The following is a 16,728-nucleotide window of genomic DNA, read 5'->3' on the forward strand; positions in this document are numbered from 1 at the left end:
CATATGAAAAAGCCATAGTAAAACACTGCGATAACTAATGAATACGGTTGGCCCACCGCTTCTTCAGGCTGCAGTTGCACAACAATTAATTCGCGAGAGCATCCCCACAACGGCACCTGCCAGCAACCACCTCCCGTCCCCTCCTTCGAAAGCCAGCAGCTTCGCTCCTTCCTTTGTGGCTGATCTTCCGCGTCCACCGCAGCAACGTCATCACCAGCCTGCATGGGCATGACGTCATGGTGCAATGCTATGACGTTATTATGGTGCAGAGAGCCCCGGCTCCTTCCCTTGCTGGTGCGGCTGGCTCTTTCTTAATGAAGAGCTTCTCGGCCAGCTCTTGAGAGGGGTGGACGGTGGAGACACGGATCCGTCCTCCCTCCCTCCGTCTCCATCCAGCCCGCCTCGGATGAGGGCATGAAGCCCGGCGCCGAGTTGACTGCGGGAGTTTCGGTGCCAGAGGGCGCTGAGCTCTCGGCGGCGGCGGCAGCAGCAGCAGCAGCCGGCGCTGTGGGAGGAGCTTGTGGGGCGAGGCGGATCCCGCAGAGCAGCTGCCGGTTCCAGGCCGGCTTCTGGGAAGGGACGAGAACACGGGATCGCTGAGCGGGTTGGCCGGGCTTTGTGCTGGCGGCACCGCCCGCGCGTGGGGATGATGGTCGGTGCGGCAGCGGCTGGAGACGGGGGGTCGCCGAACCCCGGCCCGGCTGCCGTCTCGCTGGGCTTGAGCGTGGCCGTGGTCTCGAGCCTGGTGAATGGGTCCACGTTCGTGTTGCAGAAGAAAGGGATCGTCCGGGCCAGAGGACGAGGTACGGGGCTCGCACGGCCTGCTCAACGCCCCCCGGTTCCTTGCGAGGGCTTTTTGCCTCCTGCTGCAGAAGGGGGGAGGGCGGCACCTGGCGGCGGCGGGAGTTACCCTTCCTGCTCTGGTCGCATCCCCTCGGCGGTTAAACATGCCCGCATCCAGGGGGCCCTGCTCGGAGGCCCCTCTCCCCAGGCTTCCGGGGTTTGGGGGAGGGACAAACACAGCCCCAGTACCTACAGGCCACACAACAACTCATCCCTGCACATTTCGATTTCTAGAACCCCATGGTTCTCTCTGCCGGCTACCCATATCGGTAACTTCTCAGATTCTTTGCTCTTTCAAAGGTACACCTCTTGGTTTTAAACTCCACCAAAGCTGGGTGTGTAGGATCCTTGTCCAGCGCAGCAATCCTGCTCCAGAGGTGCATTAGGAAGGCAAAAGGCGGCGGGGGAGGGCCCACGCTCCCTCCATGGCTACACCCCTCTCTGTCATGCCTCCGAAGGAGGAAAGGGCCGGCTGGTGCAGAGAAGAAGAAGAGAAGAGATTGGATTTATACCCCGCCCTTCACTTGGGAGTCTCAGAGCGGCTTACAAACCCCTTTCCCTTCCCCTCCCCACCACAGACACCCTGTGAGGTAGGTGGGGCTGAGAGAGCTCTGACACAAACTGCTCTTTTTCAAGGACAGCTGTGCCAGAGCTTGTGACTGAACCAGGGTCACATCAGCAGGTGCAAGTGGAGGAGTGGGGAATCAAACCCGGTTCTCCCAGATTAGAGTCCGTGCGCTTAACCACTACACCAAACCGGCTCTCAGATGCCAGGCAAGACTCCTCACAGGGAGGAGTGGACAGCTCCCGGGCCATTGGCCCACCCGTGGCCAGTCCACCCCCATCCTGCTTCGTGCCTGCACTTGAGAAGGGACCCTTTTGGCTGGGACAGCAGTTGCAATCGACTTCAGCCCCTTCTCTGGTCATTATCTCTGGCCCTTTCTGCGCTCTCCTTTTAATCCATGTTCACCACGGTGTCCTCCAAGCAATTTTGCACTAAAATCAAATTCAACATTCTTTTAAGTCTAGTTTCCCCCCCATTCTGCAGTAAAATCAAATTCAACATTCTTTTTAGTCTGTTGCCCCCACCCCATTCTGCATTAAATTGCCTCCTTTCAGTAGTCAGCGGGTTTCAGCCTCCTGTTGACCCAGGTTATTTGAATGCTGTTTTGCCGTGGACTTAACTTGTCTTGACTCTTAACACTGGGAAAATCCAGAGTGGCAGGCAAAGGCATAAAGGACCTCTCTGTCTCATGACCTACCTTTTCACTCTCCTCTTGACCTCTTGTGACCCTCTTGCAGCCAACACTTGTTACTCTGAAATAGTAGTTGGCTTTTGAAAAAGGCCTCCTTTCCAGAAAGCTGTCGCCTTGGGCTGCTATGATCATGTTTGTACTCTGTGTGTTATGGATCCAAGCAAAATGAATTCATACTTGGAACTCTTGCTTTATCCTCAAAAAGTAATGCAGCCTCCTAGTAAAGTCCTGGAGCATGCACTGCCCACTAGAGCACATTGAGTTGCTCTCTGAAGGACAAAGAATTGGAGTCTGGCCAGGAAATGAAGAAGGTGCAATCCCAGGATATTGACCCTTGTTAGATAGTGTAACGTTTCTTTTAGTAGTCAGATATAAAAGAGTATTCAGTGTTAAAAGAGTGTTCAGTGTTACATATTACAAAAGAGAGTGGCCTGCAAGCAGGGGTCATTTCATAGAAAAAGAGGTGCAGGAGCTCATTAGCATAACTCATTAGCATAACTTATTTGCATATGCCACACACCCTGACATCACCGGAAGTGTGTCAGAAGGCAACACCCACTGCTCAGGCTCCACTGAACTGTTTTGGATTGCTAGCTATTGGGGGGGGGGGACATGCAGATCTGTCCTCGCAGAGGAGGGGGGGCTTGTACCTGAATAAAACTTGGTCTTAAAGGTGCCACTGGACTGTTTTGGACTGGGGGGCTGGGGAGGGGGCTCTGCAACTTACCTGGCTGTTTCTTGCTCTGACTGAGGGCTGCTGGGAGCAGGGGGTGGGGCTTGTTGCATGTGCCTGCCCCCTGGGCTCTTTACTGCTGGAGCTCTGCTCCTGTGCGGTCCTGCAGGAAATGACCCCTGCCTGCAAGGAATTTGAACAAGTTAAGTACCCTGCCAACAAAAGTCAATATGGTCAAAGCAATGGTATTCTCAGTAGTAATGTATGGCTGTGAGAGTTGGACTATAAGGAAGGCCGAGTGCCAAAGAATAGCTTCTTCTGAATTATGGTGCTGGAGAAGACTCCTGAGAGTCCCTTGGACTACAAGGAGATCAAATCAGTCAATCCTAAAAGAAATCAACCCTGGCTGTTCCCTGGAAGGCCAGATACTGAAACTGAAGCTCAAATAGTTTGGCCACCAAATGAGGAGGGAGCACTCACTGGAGAAGACCCTGATTCTGGGAAAGATTGAAGGCAAAAGAAGAAGGGGACGGCAAAGGATGAGATGGTTAGACAGTGTTATCAATACAACGAACATGAAATTAAGCAAACTCTGGAGGCATGACAGAAGACAGGAGGGCCTGGCGTAATGTGGTCAATGGGGTCGCGAAGAGTCGGACTCAACTGTGCGACTGAAGAACAACAACAACAAAATTCAAAGTCTTAGTGAATTACTTCTAGGTGGATTTAAGGCCTAGCAGGTTTTGTTGCCCAATCCCTGTGCATGTTGACTCAGATGTTCATCTCACTGAGTTCAATTATTCCCCCAAGTAGCCCCAGGGCAATTAATATGAACAAAGAAATAGATATGGCAACCTGGGAATTTTTATGGGAAAATGCTATGAAAATATCAACGTGTAATAATTTAAAAGAAAACTGCTATAAGATGATGTATAGATGGTATATGACACCAAAAAAGATTGCAAATATTAATAGTAATATGTCAAACAAATGTTGGAAGTGTAAAAAAATAGAAGGGTCTTTTTATCATATGTGGTGGACTTGTGACAAAGCAAAAAGTTATTGGGCTGAGAAACATAGAGAAATGGAAAAAAATGTGAAATGTAATTTTAAGAAAGAACCTGAAATACTACTGTTGGGACTTAAAATGGAAGAAGTTAATGTGGGGAAAAGGACTTCGATGTGGTATATGATTACAGCGGCTAGAATGACGTATGCTCAATGCTGGAAACAAGATAGAATTCCGAAAATCGGGGAATGGATACAGAAATTACTGTTTATGGTTGAAATGGACAAAATGACAAGGAAACTTAAGAATCTTGAAGCAGAAGAATTTTATGCAGACTGGAAAGATTTCAAAGATTACCTAGAGAGATATTGGGATGTAAAGGACAATTTGACAGTTATTGAAAAATTATTGTTGTTAGAAGAAAGTTAATTATATGAGAACAATAGGTGAAAGAAATGTTACCGGTAGAATATATTAAAAGATAAGGGAAAATAGAAGAAAATTTTAAGAAATGGGCTGGAGGTTGGAGCACTGTGGGAAGCCGGGGGGGGGGGGGGGGAGAGAATAATAGAAGAAAGGATGTATAACAACTAATAATGTAATGTGTATTATTTGACAATAATATAAACTAATAAATTGTTTTTTGGGGGAAAATTATTCCCCCAAGTAAATGTGTATAACTCATTATAGGTGTGCAGAACTGCATGTATCTAAACCCATGCATATCAATTAGTGAAAGCACTATTGGGTTAGGCCGTGAATTCATAAATTAAGGAGTTACTGCAAAGTAATCATTATGAGTTGCGTGTTTGCTCTGTTGCAACATAGAAAGGGCTGTTTCTACTCGGGTAAGTGTCCCCAAAATACTACTTGGAGTGCCTTGTAAAATTCTTTCTGCTCACTGACCAACACGTTTCAAGAGCATATTTTACCTGATATTCATGCTCTCTTAAACCATAACAAATAGCTTGAAGTGACATTGTTACCAGCTGACGCCATGATGTAACATGTGTAGTTTGCATTTCCCACAATCACCTTCTTGTTATTAATGTATGCAGGCTCTGTTTGTTATAAATGAATTCTCATTGAAAATCAAATGAAAGGTTTAGTGTTAGGCAGAAACATTTGGTAACTACTCTGGGTTTTTTAAATTATTCCTGGAAATGTAAATCAGTGTCACTTTTACAGTGGAGAGACATCAGCACAAAAGCCAAAGCACTGGATTCTGTAATATTCACTTGGAATATTCTGTAATTTGCTGTTCTTACTGTTAAAATAATGAGATGGTACATAGCTCAAAAGTTTTGTTATTCTTTTTTATAAAATTGGCAGAATATTTGAGCTTGTCACTTCCTGGGAATGCCTTGATTATAAAATACATTTCAAATCCTCAGTACCTTAAATATGACTGTAGGCCACCCTTTTCACTCTGATTTTTAATATCTACGCCACAAAAAGTGTACTTCATTAATCCACTGTATAGTTCAATATACCCCAAAGAAAGTCGTAGGAATGCAAAGCCTCGGGGCTGCATTGAGCATGCAACTGCTTCTGTTTGGCAGCAGCAAATGTGCAAAGCAAGTGGGGAAGAAAATTAAGAAAATCCATATTTGTCAATGTCACTCAGTATGCTAATTTCAGTTTCCCTTTCAAGGCAAGTGGAGGTAAAAATGACCCAACACTATAGGAATATAAACTGCAAGCTACCCCCCCCAAAAAAACCCCACCCTTACAGGTGGGTTACCAACCTCCAGGTGGGGCCTGAAGTTCTCCTGGAACTACAGCTGATCTTTAGACTACAGAGATCCGTTCCCTCGGAGGAAATGGCAGCTTTGGAGGGTGACCGCCATGGCATCGCATCCCTTCTGACCTCTCTCCCCTCTACAAACTCTACCTTCCCCAGACTCCACTCCATATTTCTCAGCCTGAAGTTGGCAGACCTACAGGTAGGAGATACTAAGGCTGAGGAAGACACAGAGTGTGGAGATGTAGAATATCAGTTTGGTGTAGTGGTTAAGTGTGCGGACACTAATCTGGGAGAACCGGGTTTGATTCCCCACTCCTCCACTTGCACCTGCTGATGTGACCTTGGGTCAGTCGCAAGCTCTGGCACAGCTGTCCTTGAAAAAGAACAGTTTGTGTCAGAGTTCTCTCAGCCCTACCTACCTCACAGGGTGTCTGTTGTGGGGAGGGGAAGGGGAAGGAGTTTGTAAACCGCTCTGAGACTCCAAGTGAAGGGCGGGGTATAAATCCAATCTCCTCCTCCTCCTCCATCAAAAGCAAAATCCCACAGTTTGGTGTAGTGGTTAAGAGCACAGACTCTAATCTGGGAGAACTGGGTTTGATTCCCCACTCCTCCATGTGCAGCTGCTGGTTTGCCTTGGGTCAGTCATAAATTCTTTCAGAGCTGTTCTCTCAAGGGCAGATCCTGAGAGAGCTCTCTCAGCCCCACCTACCTCACAGGATATCTGTTGTGGGACAGCGAAGGGAAAGGGATTGTGAGCTGCTACTCTCCTTCAGATAGTGAAGGGTGGGGCATAAATCCAATCTCCTTCTCCTCCTCCTGTGGGTTAATTCGTCCCCTTTCCTTGATTAATGATTTTTTAAAAGAAAAAAACTCTTGTGAGAAGGCTCATTATTTGTATTATATTTTGTAAGGCAACATATGTCTGAAAATATTTCCAGAATATTTGCAAAAGCCAATTTAAATAATTCTGGCTAAGGAATGAACAGATATTTCAGAATGATGTACTTTAAAATTATATGCATATACTTTACAGCTCCAACCACTGAGACTGACACCAGAAACAGATGCTGTCTGTTACTCCTAGATATAGGCAAATGATTTAGATTAATTTTACTTTAGCATTTGTACAGTTCAAAGAGATCATAAATTGGGCTGGTTGGGCCGGAACTAGACTAATCATAGCACAGAGGCTATGTAAAGAACATCAGCAGCTTTTTATCTGTTATATGTCTTCTGGTGGTTTTGATGTGCTGTTTCCTCATTTTTCTAGGAACTTCATATTTAACTGACATAGTATGGTGGTCAGGCACTATTGCAAGTAAGTATCTTCTACCTTTAAGTAATTTACAGAGTGAATAGCTTTTTTGTGTCTGTTTTTCAAAAAAGGGATGGTATTTATGCCAGATGCCAAAGCATGCAGCTAGACTGGTATTCTTTTTCTTGTTTTGTTGCCATCTTTAACAATTTGTTCCTTGTTTGAAGGTTTTGGATAACATGTCTTCTAAATGGTCACTTTGATTAAGCCATGATGTGTTTTTTCTTAGGTATTACAAGTTGTGTTTCTTTTAAAAATAAAAAGCCTTTGATTCTGAAACTGTTTCAGCATTTCCAGTTTTACTGTAAACATGACGCATCTCTGGAATTTATGACAATGCCTACATTTTAAACCAAAGATACAGTCAAACCTTATAAAATGAGTCTCCTTTTGTCGAATGTAACATTGTCTAAGACTGACTGGGCAAAAAACCAAAAGAACAATGGTGCAGCAGGAAGACAAAGATATTTTATTCAGTTGTAGTGGTCCTACATGTTTTGCGTATACTTCCTCAAGTGGATCTATAAGCATGTATATAAAAACAAGGAAAAAAAACAAATCACCATTAAAAAGCAGAACAGAAATGTATATATTTTCACACATGCTGAATAATGCACTTTCAATCCACTTTCAGTGTGCTTTAGCAATCTTTTGCAAGTGGATGTTGCTGTTTCACACAGTAAAACCCAGTTGCAAAGTGGACTGAAAGTACATTATTCAGTGTTTGTGAAAATGCTAAAAAAGTAATAAACACTGAGCACATGAGAAGTGCATAAATGTATCCAGAACCACAAATCCATGAGTGTATTTCAGACAATATACAGGTGCAGTAAAGCAGCATTACACAGGCTATATACAGATGGAAAAACAGCTCTTAAAACAAAATTTACATAGATAACTCAACCTGTCACAATTTAGAAAAATATCCGACTAACCTGTAAAATGGTATAGCCAAAGCAATTCTCACAGGAATAGAGCTTCAGAGAGATGTGTCATGGTCGGACTAAATACAAAGTTTAGCTACCACTAGCATTAGTAATCAGTCATGATACTAACTATGCACTGAGGACTGATTGACACAACTCCTTCAGCTGTTCTTTTCATCTGTGTAGCTGAAGTGAAAAAAGAAAATCAACCACTGGGTATTTGACTGGGCTATAAAGGGGAGACAAGTACTGCGAGTTATGGTAGAACCTAATAATCATTTGAAATAACAATATATTACACGGTCTTTATTCATAGTAAAATTAACAGAATCATCGTAGTTGACTGATCATAGTAGGCTGGCAGAATTTTGCATTTGTCATTTTTGAATCATTCAAAAGCCGTGCCTTTCCTTGTAGAACACACTTACAGCCTGACACTGAACTTTGGTTTAGAACAGTGATCTTCAACCTTTCCAGACTCAGGACCCACCATTTAATGCCCAGGTGGTAGAATGAGACCCACTGACTTGCAGATACATGAACAGAAGGCACATGGCATAAGAGTCATATGACAAGAAGAGCCAGAGTTGTGACTTGACCAGTCGGGATCTACCTGCTGCAAGCATGCATAGAGCACTGGAGGACAAATTGGCAGGGAGGAAGGATAAGCTGAGGAAAAAAGGGAGTACAAGGGAGCACTTTTGGGGGAAGGGGGGCTCTGAGGCTGACTGCTAAAAGGAATTTTCTCCACCAATGAGTGACTTTGACTCACTGTCCTACTATACTTATGCTTTGCTTCAGTTCTTTTTTTTCAGATTTCTGGATGGCTCCAAATTCCTACAATCCATATCATACTGCTTTGTTTATTGGATGCCCTATCCTCTTGATTGTATTGAGTAACTCTGTGTAATCCACCTTTAGTCCCAGTGAGAAAGGCAGACTATAAATAATGTAAATCAAATAGACCCTTGCCAGTTCTTGTTGAACTTTGGCTTTCCCAGTACTGCCTGTACAACTCTGGGCTATTTATCTGTAAATGTCCCTAATGACCTGACCCTGCTTCCATTTCAGATAGATGTTTATATGTCATTTTCATCTTATCCCTTAGATTTTTATGCAGCTGCATTGTAAAGCCATGTCTGCTTGCAGAACCTGTTTCATGAAAACATAATCAGATCAGTATAGGTTCAGTGCATCTCATTTGTGATGCCTGATGTTGGAAAGATTCACATGTAATGACAAACCCTTGTAGTTATGACAATAAGTCTTGGGGATCTTTGGACTCAAATGCTCCTTCCTCATATGCGTGGTTTCAAAAGTAAATAGCCTCTCACAAATCATAGCAGTTTGTTAAATCTAGATCGAATGCTATGGCTTGTTTTCGTCTCAAAATGCTGTTTGATCCTGTTTTGTAGCAAGACAGCAAACTAGTTTGTGGTCCGGATGAAACAATGAATTATGATTTTGTTTCACAGTCAATAGGAGGAAAAACAGGGAAGGAGGATTCCCCAGGCTTGTTTCTGTAATAAATCATAGTGTGAATCTTGTAATTAGTCTGAAACTATAAGAAGTGCCCTCTGTTAGATGTAGAAATACACTGGTTTGGTATGGCTTTAATCAAATTGATACTTTTCTTCCTGTACCCAAAACCATTCTTTTCCAGCTGCCTTTAATATATAGGTTGTCCCCCTTTTTGCAGATATCTGATTTGGCTATGGTAACTTCGAGGCTATCTTATGTTATCACACTCTGCAATGGGGCTCCCCGGAAAATTCAGTTAGTGAAAAATATGGCAGCCCATTTGCTATCGGGTGCTGGTATCGATCGTTAAAGCCTAATATGATTTGGGACCAACACAGTTTAAGGAATGCTCGTCTACTCCCATATGAACCTGTAGAATCATGGTGGTCATCTTTGGGGGGCCTTCTTTGTGTGTCCCTGCCATCTGCGGCTAAATGGAGAGCAACCCAAGAAAGGGTCTTCTCAGTGAAAGCATCAAAATTCCCCAGGGAGATAGGTCTGTCCCCCTCCATCACTATCTTCCAAGAGCAGGTGAAGGTTCATCTATTTTATTTGGCCCTCCCTAACTGACCCCTTCCTGTTTGACTTTTAATTGGTTTTATAATATGTTTTTTTTAAAGCGCAACACCCTGAGGATCCTAATTTGTTTGGAAAGGTGGCATAAAAATATTTTAGAAGAAGAAGAGTTGGTTTTTATACCCCACCTTAAGGAGTCTCAAAGCAGCTTACAATCACATTCTCTTCCCCTCCCCATAACAGGCACCTTGTGAGATAGGTAGGGCTGAGAGAGTTCTGAGAGAAATGTAACTGGCCCAAGGTCACCCAGCAGGCTTCACGTGGAGGAGTACATATTCAAACCCAGTTCTCCAGATCTGAGTTTATGCTGGGTCCCTTAAATAAATATAAAATATCACATTAAACTAGCTACGGCTGAGTTCAGACTGGCAGTTTGAAGCGGGAGGGTTGCAAAAAAGAGCCGGAACAAACTGTTCCGGGTTTTCCCGGTCACACTGTGCGGACTGATGCGGGAGCATACCGGGAGGAGGCGCGAGGGAGTGTTCACACTGTTGGCCTGGAGGCTGTAAGCGGCGTTTTCCTCGTGGCAGATGCCTAAGTGGCAAATAGGGCATTCTCGGAACCTTCATGAAAAATTTTAGAACAACAATTGCTTAGTAATGATTGTTGCAAACAAAGTGGCTGTTCTTGTTTTAAGTAAAATTTATGGGTGTGTGGGTGTGTGCACGCCCATGCCTGGAAGTCATGGCAACCTCTGGCAACCCCTAGTGGGGCACGGAGGACATTCAGAGAAGTGGCTTGATAGCCTGCCTCTGTTTCCGGGCCCTGGTATTCTTTGGAGGTCTCCCATCCAAATACTTGCCAGGGTCAGCCCTGCTTAGCTTCTGAGATCTAATGAGATCGGGCTTGCCTGGGCTATCCTGGTCAGGGCTCTTTAAACAAAATTTTGATCAGCTGGAAATTTTTGGTAACACTGAAATGCTGTCAAAATGCCAAGCAATATAATGTTAACATCATTTTGCTCAGTATTTAGGGATAAACATAGGAAGCTTAGTTTTGCTGTTTCTAAAAATATTTTTGTGGTTCTTTTCACAGTGGCTCTAGGTCAGATTGGAAATTTCTTAGCCTACACTGCAGTTCCTACCGTTCTAGTGACTCCCCTTGGAGCCCTTGGCGTTCCATTTGGGTAAGGATTTTATTTATCTGTATCTGAAGTATATATGGATCAAAATCTTCATGTTTGGAGCAATTGTTCAAATACCAGCAAGAAATTTAAAAACTTGATCATGAAAGTAGGTGCTAGGTGTGTCCTAAACTACAATTAATAAAGGGTATATGGGACCCTACACAACTAGCCCTTTATGTTCTCTTTGTTCCTGTTTGCTTACCTTTGTTTTGCTAGTTGTTTTTTAAAAAAGATTTCATCCACTTGAAGTTTTGTTTCTTCCTTTTTCATCAGTTATTAGCCCCACGCTGTTCCACTTTTCCTTATTCAAAGGTATTGGATTTTTGTAAATGGAAATATTTGTTACTGGAAATTTTTATATATGGGAGGAGTTGGGGCAAACAATAAAAATACTAAAATGCAACCTCAAACCACCTCCCACACTCATTTATATACTCAGAAGTGACTCTTAGGCCCTGGTCACACTAGCAGGAAAAGCTGCAGCAGAGGTGCAGCAAATTGAAGCGCGGCATCGGGATCAGACAGATACCCCGAGCCGAGCAGCATTTGCTCCCCGCCACGATCACATGCCGAGGGGGAAGTGATGGGACGAAGGGCAAGGTGAGGCAGCTGCGCAGTTGTGCACATGCGCAGTGTGGCAGGGCCTCGCATACCACGGGATATGGGTGCGTCACACGGCCGCCCGTGCTGCACGTTTCCAAGTAGGTAGTAGTGTTTTGCTGGTATCTTTTAAATCCGCGTTTTCGGCTGGAAGGGACAAGTTGGCAGGGGCGCAACGCTTGCCAGATGTTGGCATCTGATCGCGCCGGTTTAATCCGCCCTCAACCCGTCCGTTTCGCGGGGCAAATCCTCCCGTGTGACCGGGGCCTTAGATGTCTTTCTAGTCTGTTCCAGCCAAACTGTCCTTTTTCTAAAAAAAGATGAACATCATTCACAAGAGTTTATTATAGGCAAATGACACAACTTCTATATTCTTACCCCTGACCCCATATCATGGACCTTTTTAAAAGCCTTAGAAATATCTTCAGAGACTGAGTGTTCTGCACTGTACCACTTAAGGTTAAGTGAGAATTTATTCAGCCATTGAGAGTGAGAGAGACATCCTCTATCATCATAGCATTTTAAGGGTGGTATATCTTCCCTTTTTCATCACTGGATAACATGTTCCCACTAAATGTAAAAGAACAATTTAAACTCTCATTTTGGTTGAACTGACAAAGCTCCACAACAAGACATATTTCCCTTCTAGAAAAAAGTAAACCCAACTTTTATTTTCTTTTTTTTAAAAAACTTCCTCATGAAGAAGAAAAAAAGGATGTCACAGATAACATCTTTAGAGAGAGTTCAGATACACAGCACTGAAAGTTTAATTAAAATGTTTTCTTCTCTTCTGTTTTTTTTTTTAAAGATCCATTTTAGCTTCCTATTTATTGAAAGAAAAACTCAACATTCTTGGCAAGTTGGGCTGTCTGCTGAGCTGTGCAGGTTCAGTTGTTCTCATAATCCATTCCCCAAAGTCTGAAAGTGTCACCACTCAGGCAGAGCTTGAAGAGAAGCTCACAAACCCAGGTATTTCATTATTTGGGTGGGACAAATAACATTAGCAAGAAAATCCATCTCAATAGTTGCATTGGTTGAGCAGAACAAAACAACAACCACCAGAGCTGATTGGTCCTATATGAAGCATCATCTCACAGACTTAATGTTAAGTGTTGTAATTTTATATTGTGAAAGAGAGCAGGACAACGCCCTCTTGATGCTGCATCTTTAATTGCTGTGGTGCTTTTGCTCCAGAGTCATGAATGTGTTCGTTCAGAAGCAAGGCCTGCTGCATTCAATTAGACTTTGTTCCCAATAAGTATACTTAGAACTGCAGTTGGAGAAGAAATCACTCTTAAGAACAGTAGGCATGCCAACTTGCTTTCTTGATGGGAAACTATAATCTAGTGAAAGTCTTTGGATGCTTCAGTGCATTATTAGAGTGGAAACCAGCTGCCATCCTACACAATTGAAATCTGTGGGATTTAAGCATAAGGTTACATAAGGACAATAAAAAAGTTTATTCCAAGGTTAGTTAATGGAGAGCTACAGATTAAAAGCAGTAAGTTCTTTTAGATATAAATGTATTATGAATTACAGAAGAAATGGAATACTATTGCCTTGGGCAAAATGATCATATTATATTCTCCTTGCGTGTGCTTTCTAACACAGGTTGAGAAAATAGGTGACAAAATCTGTCCCTTTCTGTTTCTGCCCGCCAGCAGGTGAACAATTTTTTGTCTTGTCTGGCTTGGTTTTAATTTTTTAATGATGTGTGTAACGATTTCATGTTTTGGATGTGTGTGTCTTTAAAAGTGGTTTGTATGGATGTATGACAGATTAGGATGCTGGACTCAAGCAAGTGATATGGTTGGTGAGTGACAGAGAGGGGGAGGGGTTTTGGAATGGATGCTGTGTGGATGAACCGATATGTCAGTCAAGAGGGAGTTGAAGGGTGTGTCTGTTAGGTATGACAGTTGAGTAAAACAGTTAGAGAGAGCAGAGTGTGCTGTGTTAAAAGCAGTTAATATATGAGTTTTGTCCTGAAGTCTCTGTGTTAAGCAGACGATTAAGTCTGTGATATAAGAGTTACAATTGAAAGCTTGAGAAAAGTACCGGGAAATATTGTTACAAACTGGCTTTATCCTCCCTGTCAGTAGAGGAGAGGCTTGTGAGAGACACCAAGCATTTGGTCAAATCATTCCCAGTACTGTTTACCTTGTTCACCCTCGTGTTTATACTTTCGTTAAATAAATCCTATTTACTTCAAGTTTACCAGCTAAGTAAAGAATTCTTCCACAGACCACATAGTTCCTCAAAAGGCCTAGACCCAGTGCTACAATACCAACCCCAGAAGCAAAGAGAAGAATTGGAATTTATAGAAATTCCTGGTGGCAGCTAGAATACCCTACAGAATAAAACATAAAGAACATTTTAAAAGTAAAACTAGACCTCCCCAAATAAGAGGTCGTCACAATGTGTTTCTGTTTGCTTTCAGCAATGCTGACATAAATAATAAAGACACGTTTTTAATCTGTTAGCTGCCTTGGTGGCCTTGATGAGGTCAGAAAGGCAAGGTATAAATTTTGTAAAGAGATAAATAAAGTAGGGTCACACGTTGTAAACTGATTTTGGATGCCAATTGGCTACATGTTTATTGCTTTATTGACAGGTTTTGTTTCACTTTCCAAGAAAGGGGAAAGCAATGCATTTTAGATAAGAATTTTTCTAGACACTGTCATAATTATACAGCTTTGAGAAGTCACATTAGGCAACTGACAGAGGGCTTGTCTGCTTAGCTGAATTCCAGTAGAATCCTAAACAGAGTTACATCCTTCTGAAGTCCACTGACGTCAATGGACATAGAAGGGTGTAACCGTATTTAGAAGTCCACTGTTACTAAGGAGGACCCCAGAGGTTTCATTGCAGCATTGTTCTAGAACTGCTATTATTATACCTTCAATGAAGAAGAAACTACTCTGAAAGCAATATTTAAAAGTTGTTTTTACCATATTGGTTTCTGCAAAAAAGAGCTGTGCATACCTTGAATTAATCAAAGAGAGTTTAAGTTTTCTGTTCTGATTCTAATCTAATTTTTGCATTAATCTACTGTAAATAACAATGTTGTCACAGAGTTCGTTACAATATTTATACCTGCCTTTCCTCTTGGCTTACATGGAGACATACAATGCTTTTATTCTGTCTTTGTTTTTCAGTGTTCGTGGGTTACCTCTGCGTTGTCCTTCTCATGCTGCTTCTACTTATCTTTTGGATTGCACCAGCTCATGGACCCACTAATATTATGGTTTACATCAGTATTTGCTCACTGTTAGGAAGTTTCACAGTGCCTAGCACAAAAGGCATAGGACTGGCTGCCCAAGATATCTTTCACAATAATCCATCAAGCCAAAGAGCACTGTACCTCTGTTTGGTTCTGTTGGCAGTATTAGGATGTAGCATCATAATTCAGTTCAGGTACATTAATAAGGCTCTGGAATGTTTTGACTCTTCAGTGTTTGGTGCCATCTACTATGTGGTATTTACCACTCTGGTCTTGCTGGCCTCAGCCATCCTTTTCAGAGAATGGAGCAATGTTGGAATGGTTGATTTCTTAGGGATGGCTTGTGGATTCACTACTGTATCTATTGGAATAGTTCTTATACAAGTTTTCAAAGAGTTCAGTTTCAGTATTGGGGATTTGAATAAGCCTAATATGAAGACTGATTAAGATCCTAATAACTGATCGGTTGGATGGCCAGGGAATGATGAGCCTTTAATTTCTAGGCCAAGAGAAAAACAAGAGTCTTTCATTCCTTGATGCTTTCTATATGAAATTAATTAGTGGCCTCCATACAGTTTCTCTAAGCTTTAAGTGGAATAATCTTACAATTCTCACAGCATACGGGTAAGAATTACATCAGTATAGAGACTGATATATTTCTTCACTCTAAAAGGTGATTTGTGTTGAGGAGAGTTGAAGCATTCGGCATATCAGAATGGAGGAACCATTCAAAATGGCTACCTTCAATGTTCCTGCTGTGGGAATAAACTAATTTGGTTTCTTCTGTGCTCAGCTTGGCACATTTCATAAATGGTCCTTTTGAAAAACATAGATACACTTCAAATCTGAAACTGGATTTTTCTCCCCTATTTTATTGGTATGTAGCACTGTTTACTGTTTTCACAGCTTTATTGGGGGATTCTGAAAACACTGTTTCAGTATCTGTATATTTAACATATTTCTTTCCTTTACTAACTGCATCTGCATTTTGGACTGATCATGGGAAGTTTTAGAATTGACCAAGGCATAGAGCAGTGCATTTATTACTTAAAACATGCTTTCTCCTACCAGCTAACAGTTAATCACCGACTTCAGTAAACACATCATACACTTTGCAGGTATGCCTTTTGTTGACAATAATCATTTGAAGTACATTAACATATGTCATTCATTTAGGAGCTCTTAATGACCAACAGAAAACATTGTGAGGGGGTTGTGGCAGATTGTAACCACTCTTCTACCTTTTTTTGGTAGATCATTTGTAAACACTTGGAAACTACTTCAGTGCCTTTTGTATTCCTGAAATACCACATCATTTGAATGCATTTGTCTGTTTGTTGTCTCTTAACACTTGGCTGTCCTCGTGCTTATAAGCAAGTAAAGCAGCCAGAACGGGCAGTATATTTACAGAGAGACTTTAAAGCCTGAATTTATAATTGAGGTGACTGCAATAACTTTTCTTGCACCTCCATTATGTGTTGTTCAGAGAAGCATTCTACACATGTCTATTCCCAGTGTTCCAGTTTTCATGTAGCAAACTCCTTAATAGCACATTTTAAAGTCAGGTTTTGAACTGGGATTTTTCAGAGTGGAAGGAAGCTTGTGGTGCAATGAACTTCTAAGGGACAATGCTAATTCCAGGCAAAGAGAGTTTAGACAAGCTAAGTGGCCAAAGTCTTTAGCCACCTCCAAGGGAATAGGACAGAACCTGGCAGCTATTCAGCACAGTTACTGAGTTCAGAGAGCTCAGAGAAATGCAGCCTGACTGATGCATGGAGCTCTCACTTAGAGATTGCAAAACTAAAATTAAGTTGGGTATACATGTGTCAGAAATGAAGGAGTTTTTTCCTTCATGAAGCTTCAGATTTTGTTTAACAGCTTGACAGTATTTGTAGGTCCATCATCAGTATCTGAGT

At 42.4% G+C, this 16,728-nt stretch overlaps 1 protein-coding gene across 1 annotated transcript; it reads left to right on the top strand.

The window, feature by feature from the left end:
- The first annotated feature begins 649 nt into the window (after positions 1 to 649).
- NIPA1 (non imprinted in Prader-Willi/Angelman syndrome 1) lies at positions 650 to 15,431 on the top strand. Its single transcript, XM_015410958.1, has 5 exons — positions 650 to 803; positions 6,799 to 6,846; positions 10,902 to 10,992; positions 12,401 to 12,561; positions 14,748 to 15,431. The coding sequence occupies exons 1-5, from the start codon at positions 650 to 652 to the stop codon at positions 15,257 to 15,259; spliced, it is 966 nt and encodes a 321-aa protein (XP_015266444.1). The 3' UTR covers positions 15,260 to 15,431.
- Positions 15,432 to 16,728: the final 1,297 nt, after the last annotated feature.

Source organism: Gekko japonicus, unplaced genomic scaffold, assembly GCF_001447785.1.
Source record: "Gekko japonicus isolate JY-2015 unplaced genomic scaffold, Gekko_japonicus_V1.1 scaffold244, whole genome shotgun sequence".
Taxonomy (NCBI): Eukaryota; Metazoa; Chordata; class Lepidosauria; order Squamata; family Gekkonidae; genus Gekko; species Gekko japonicus.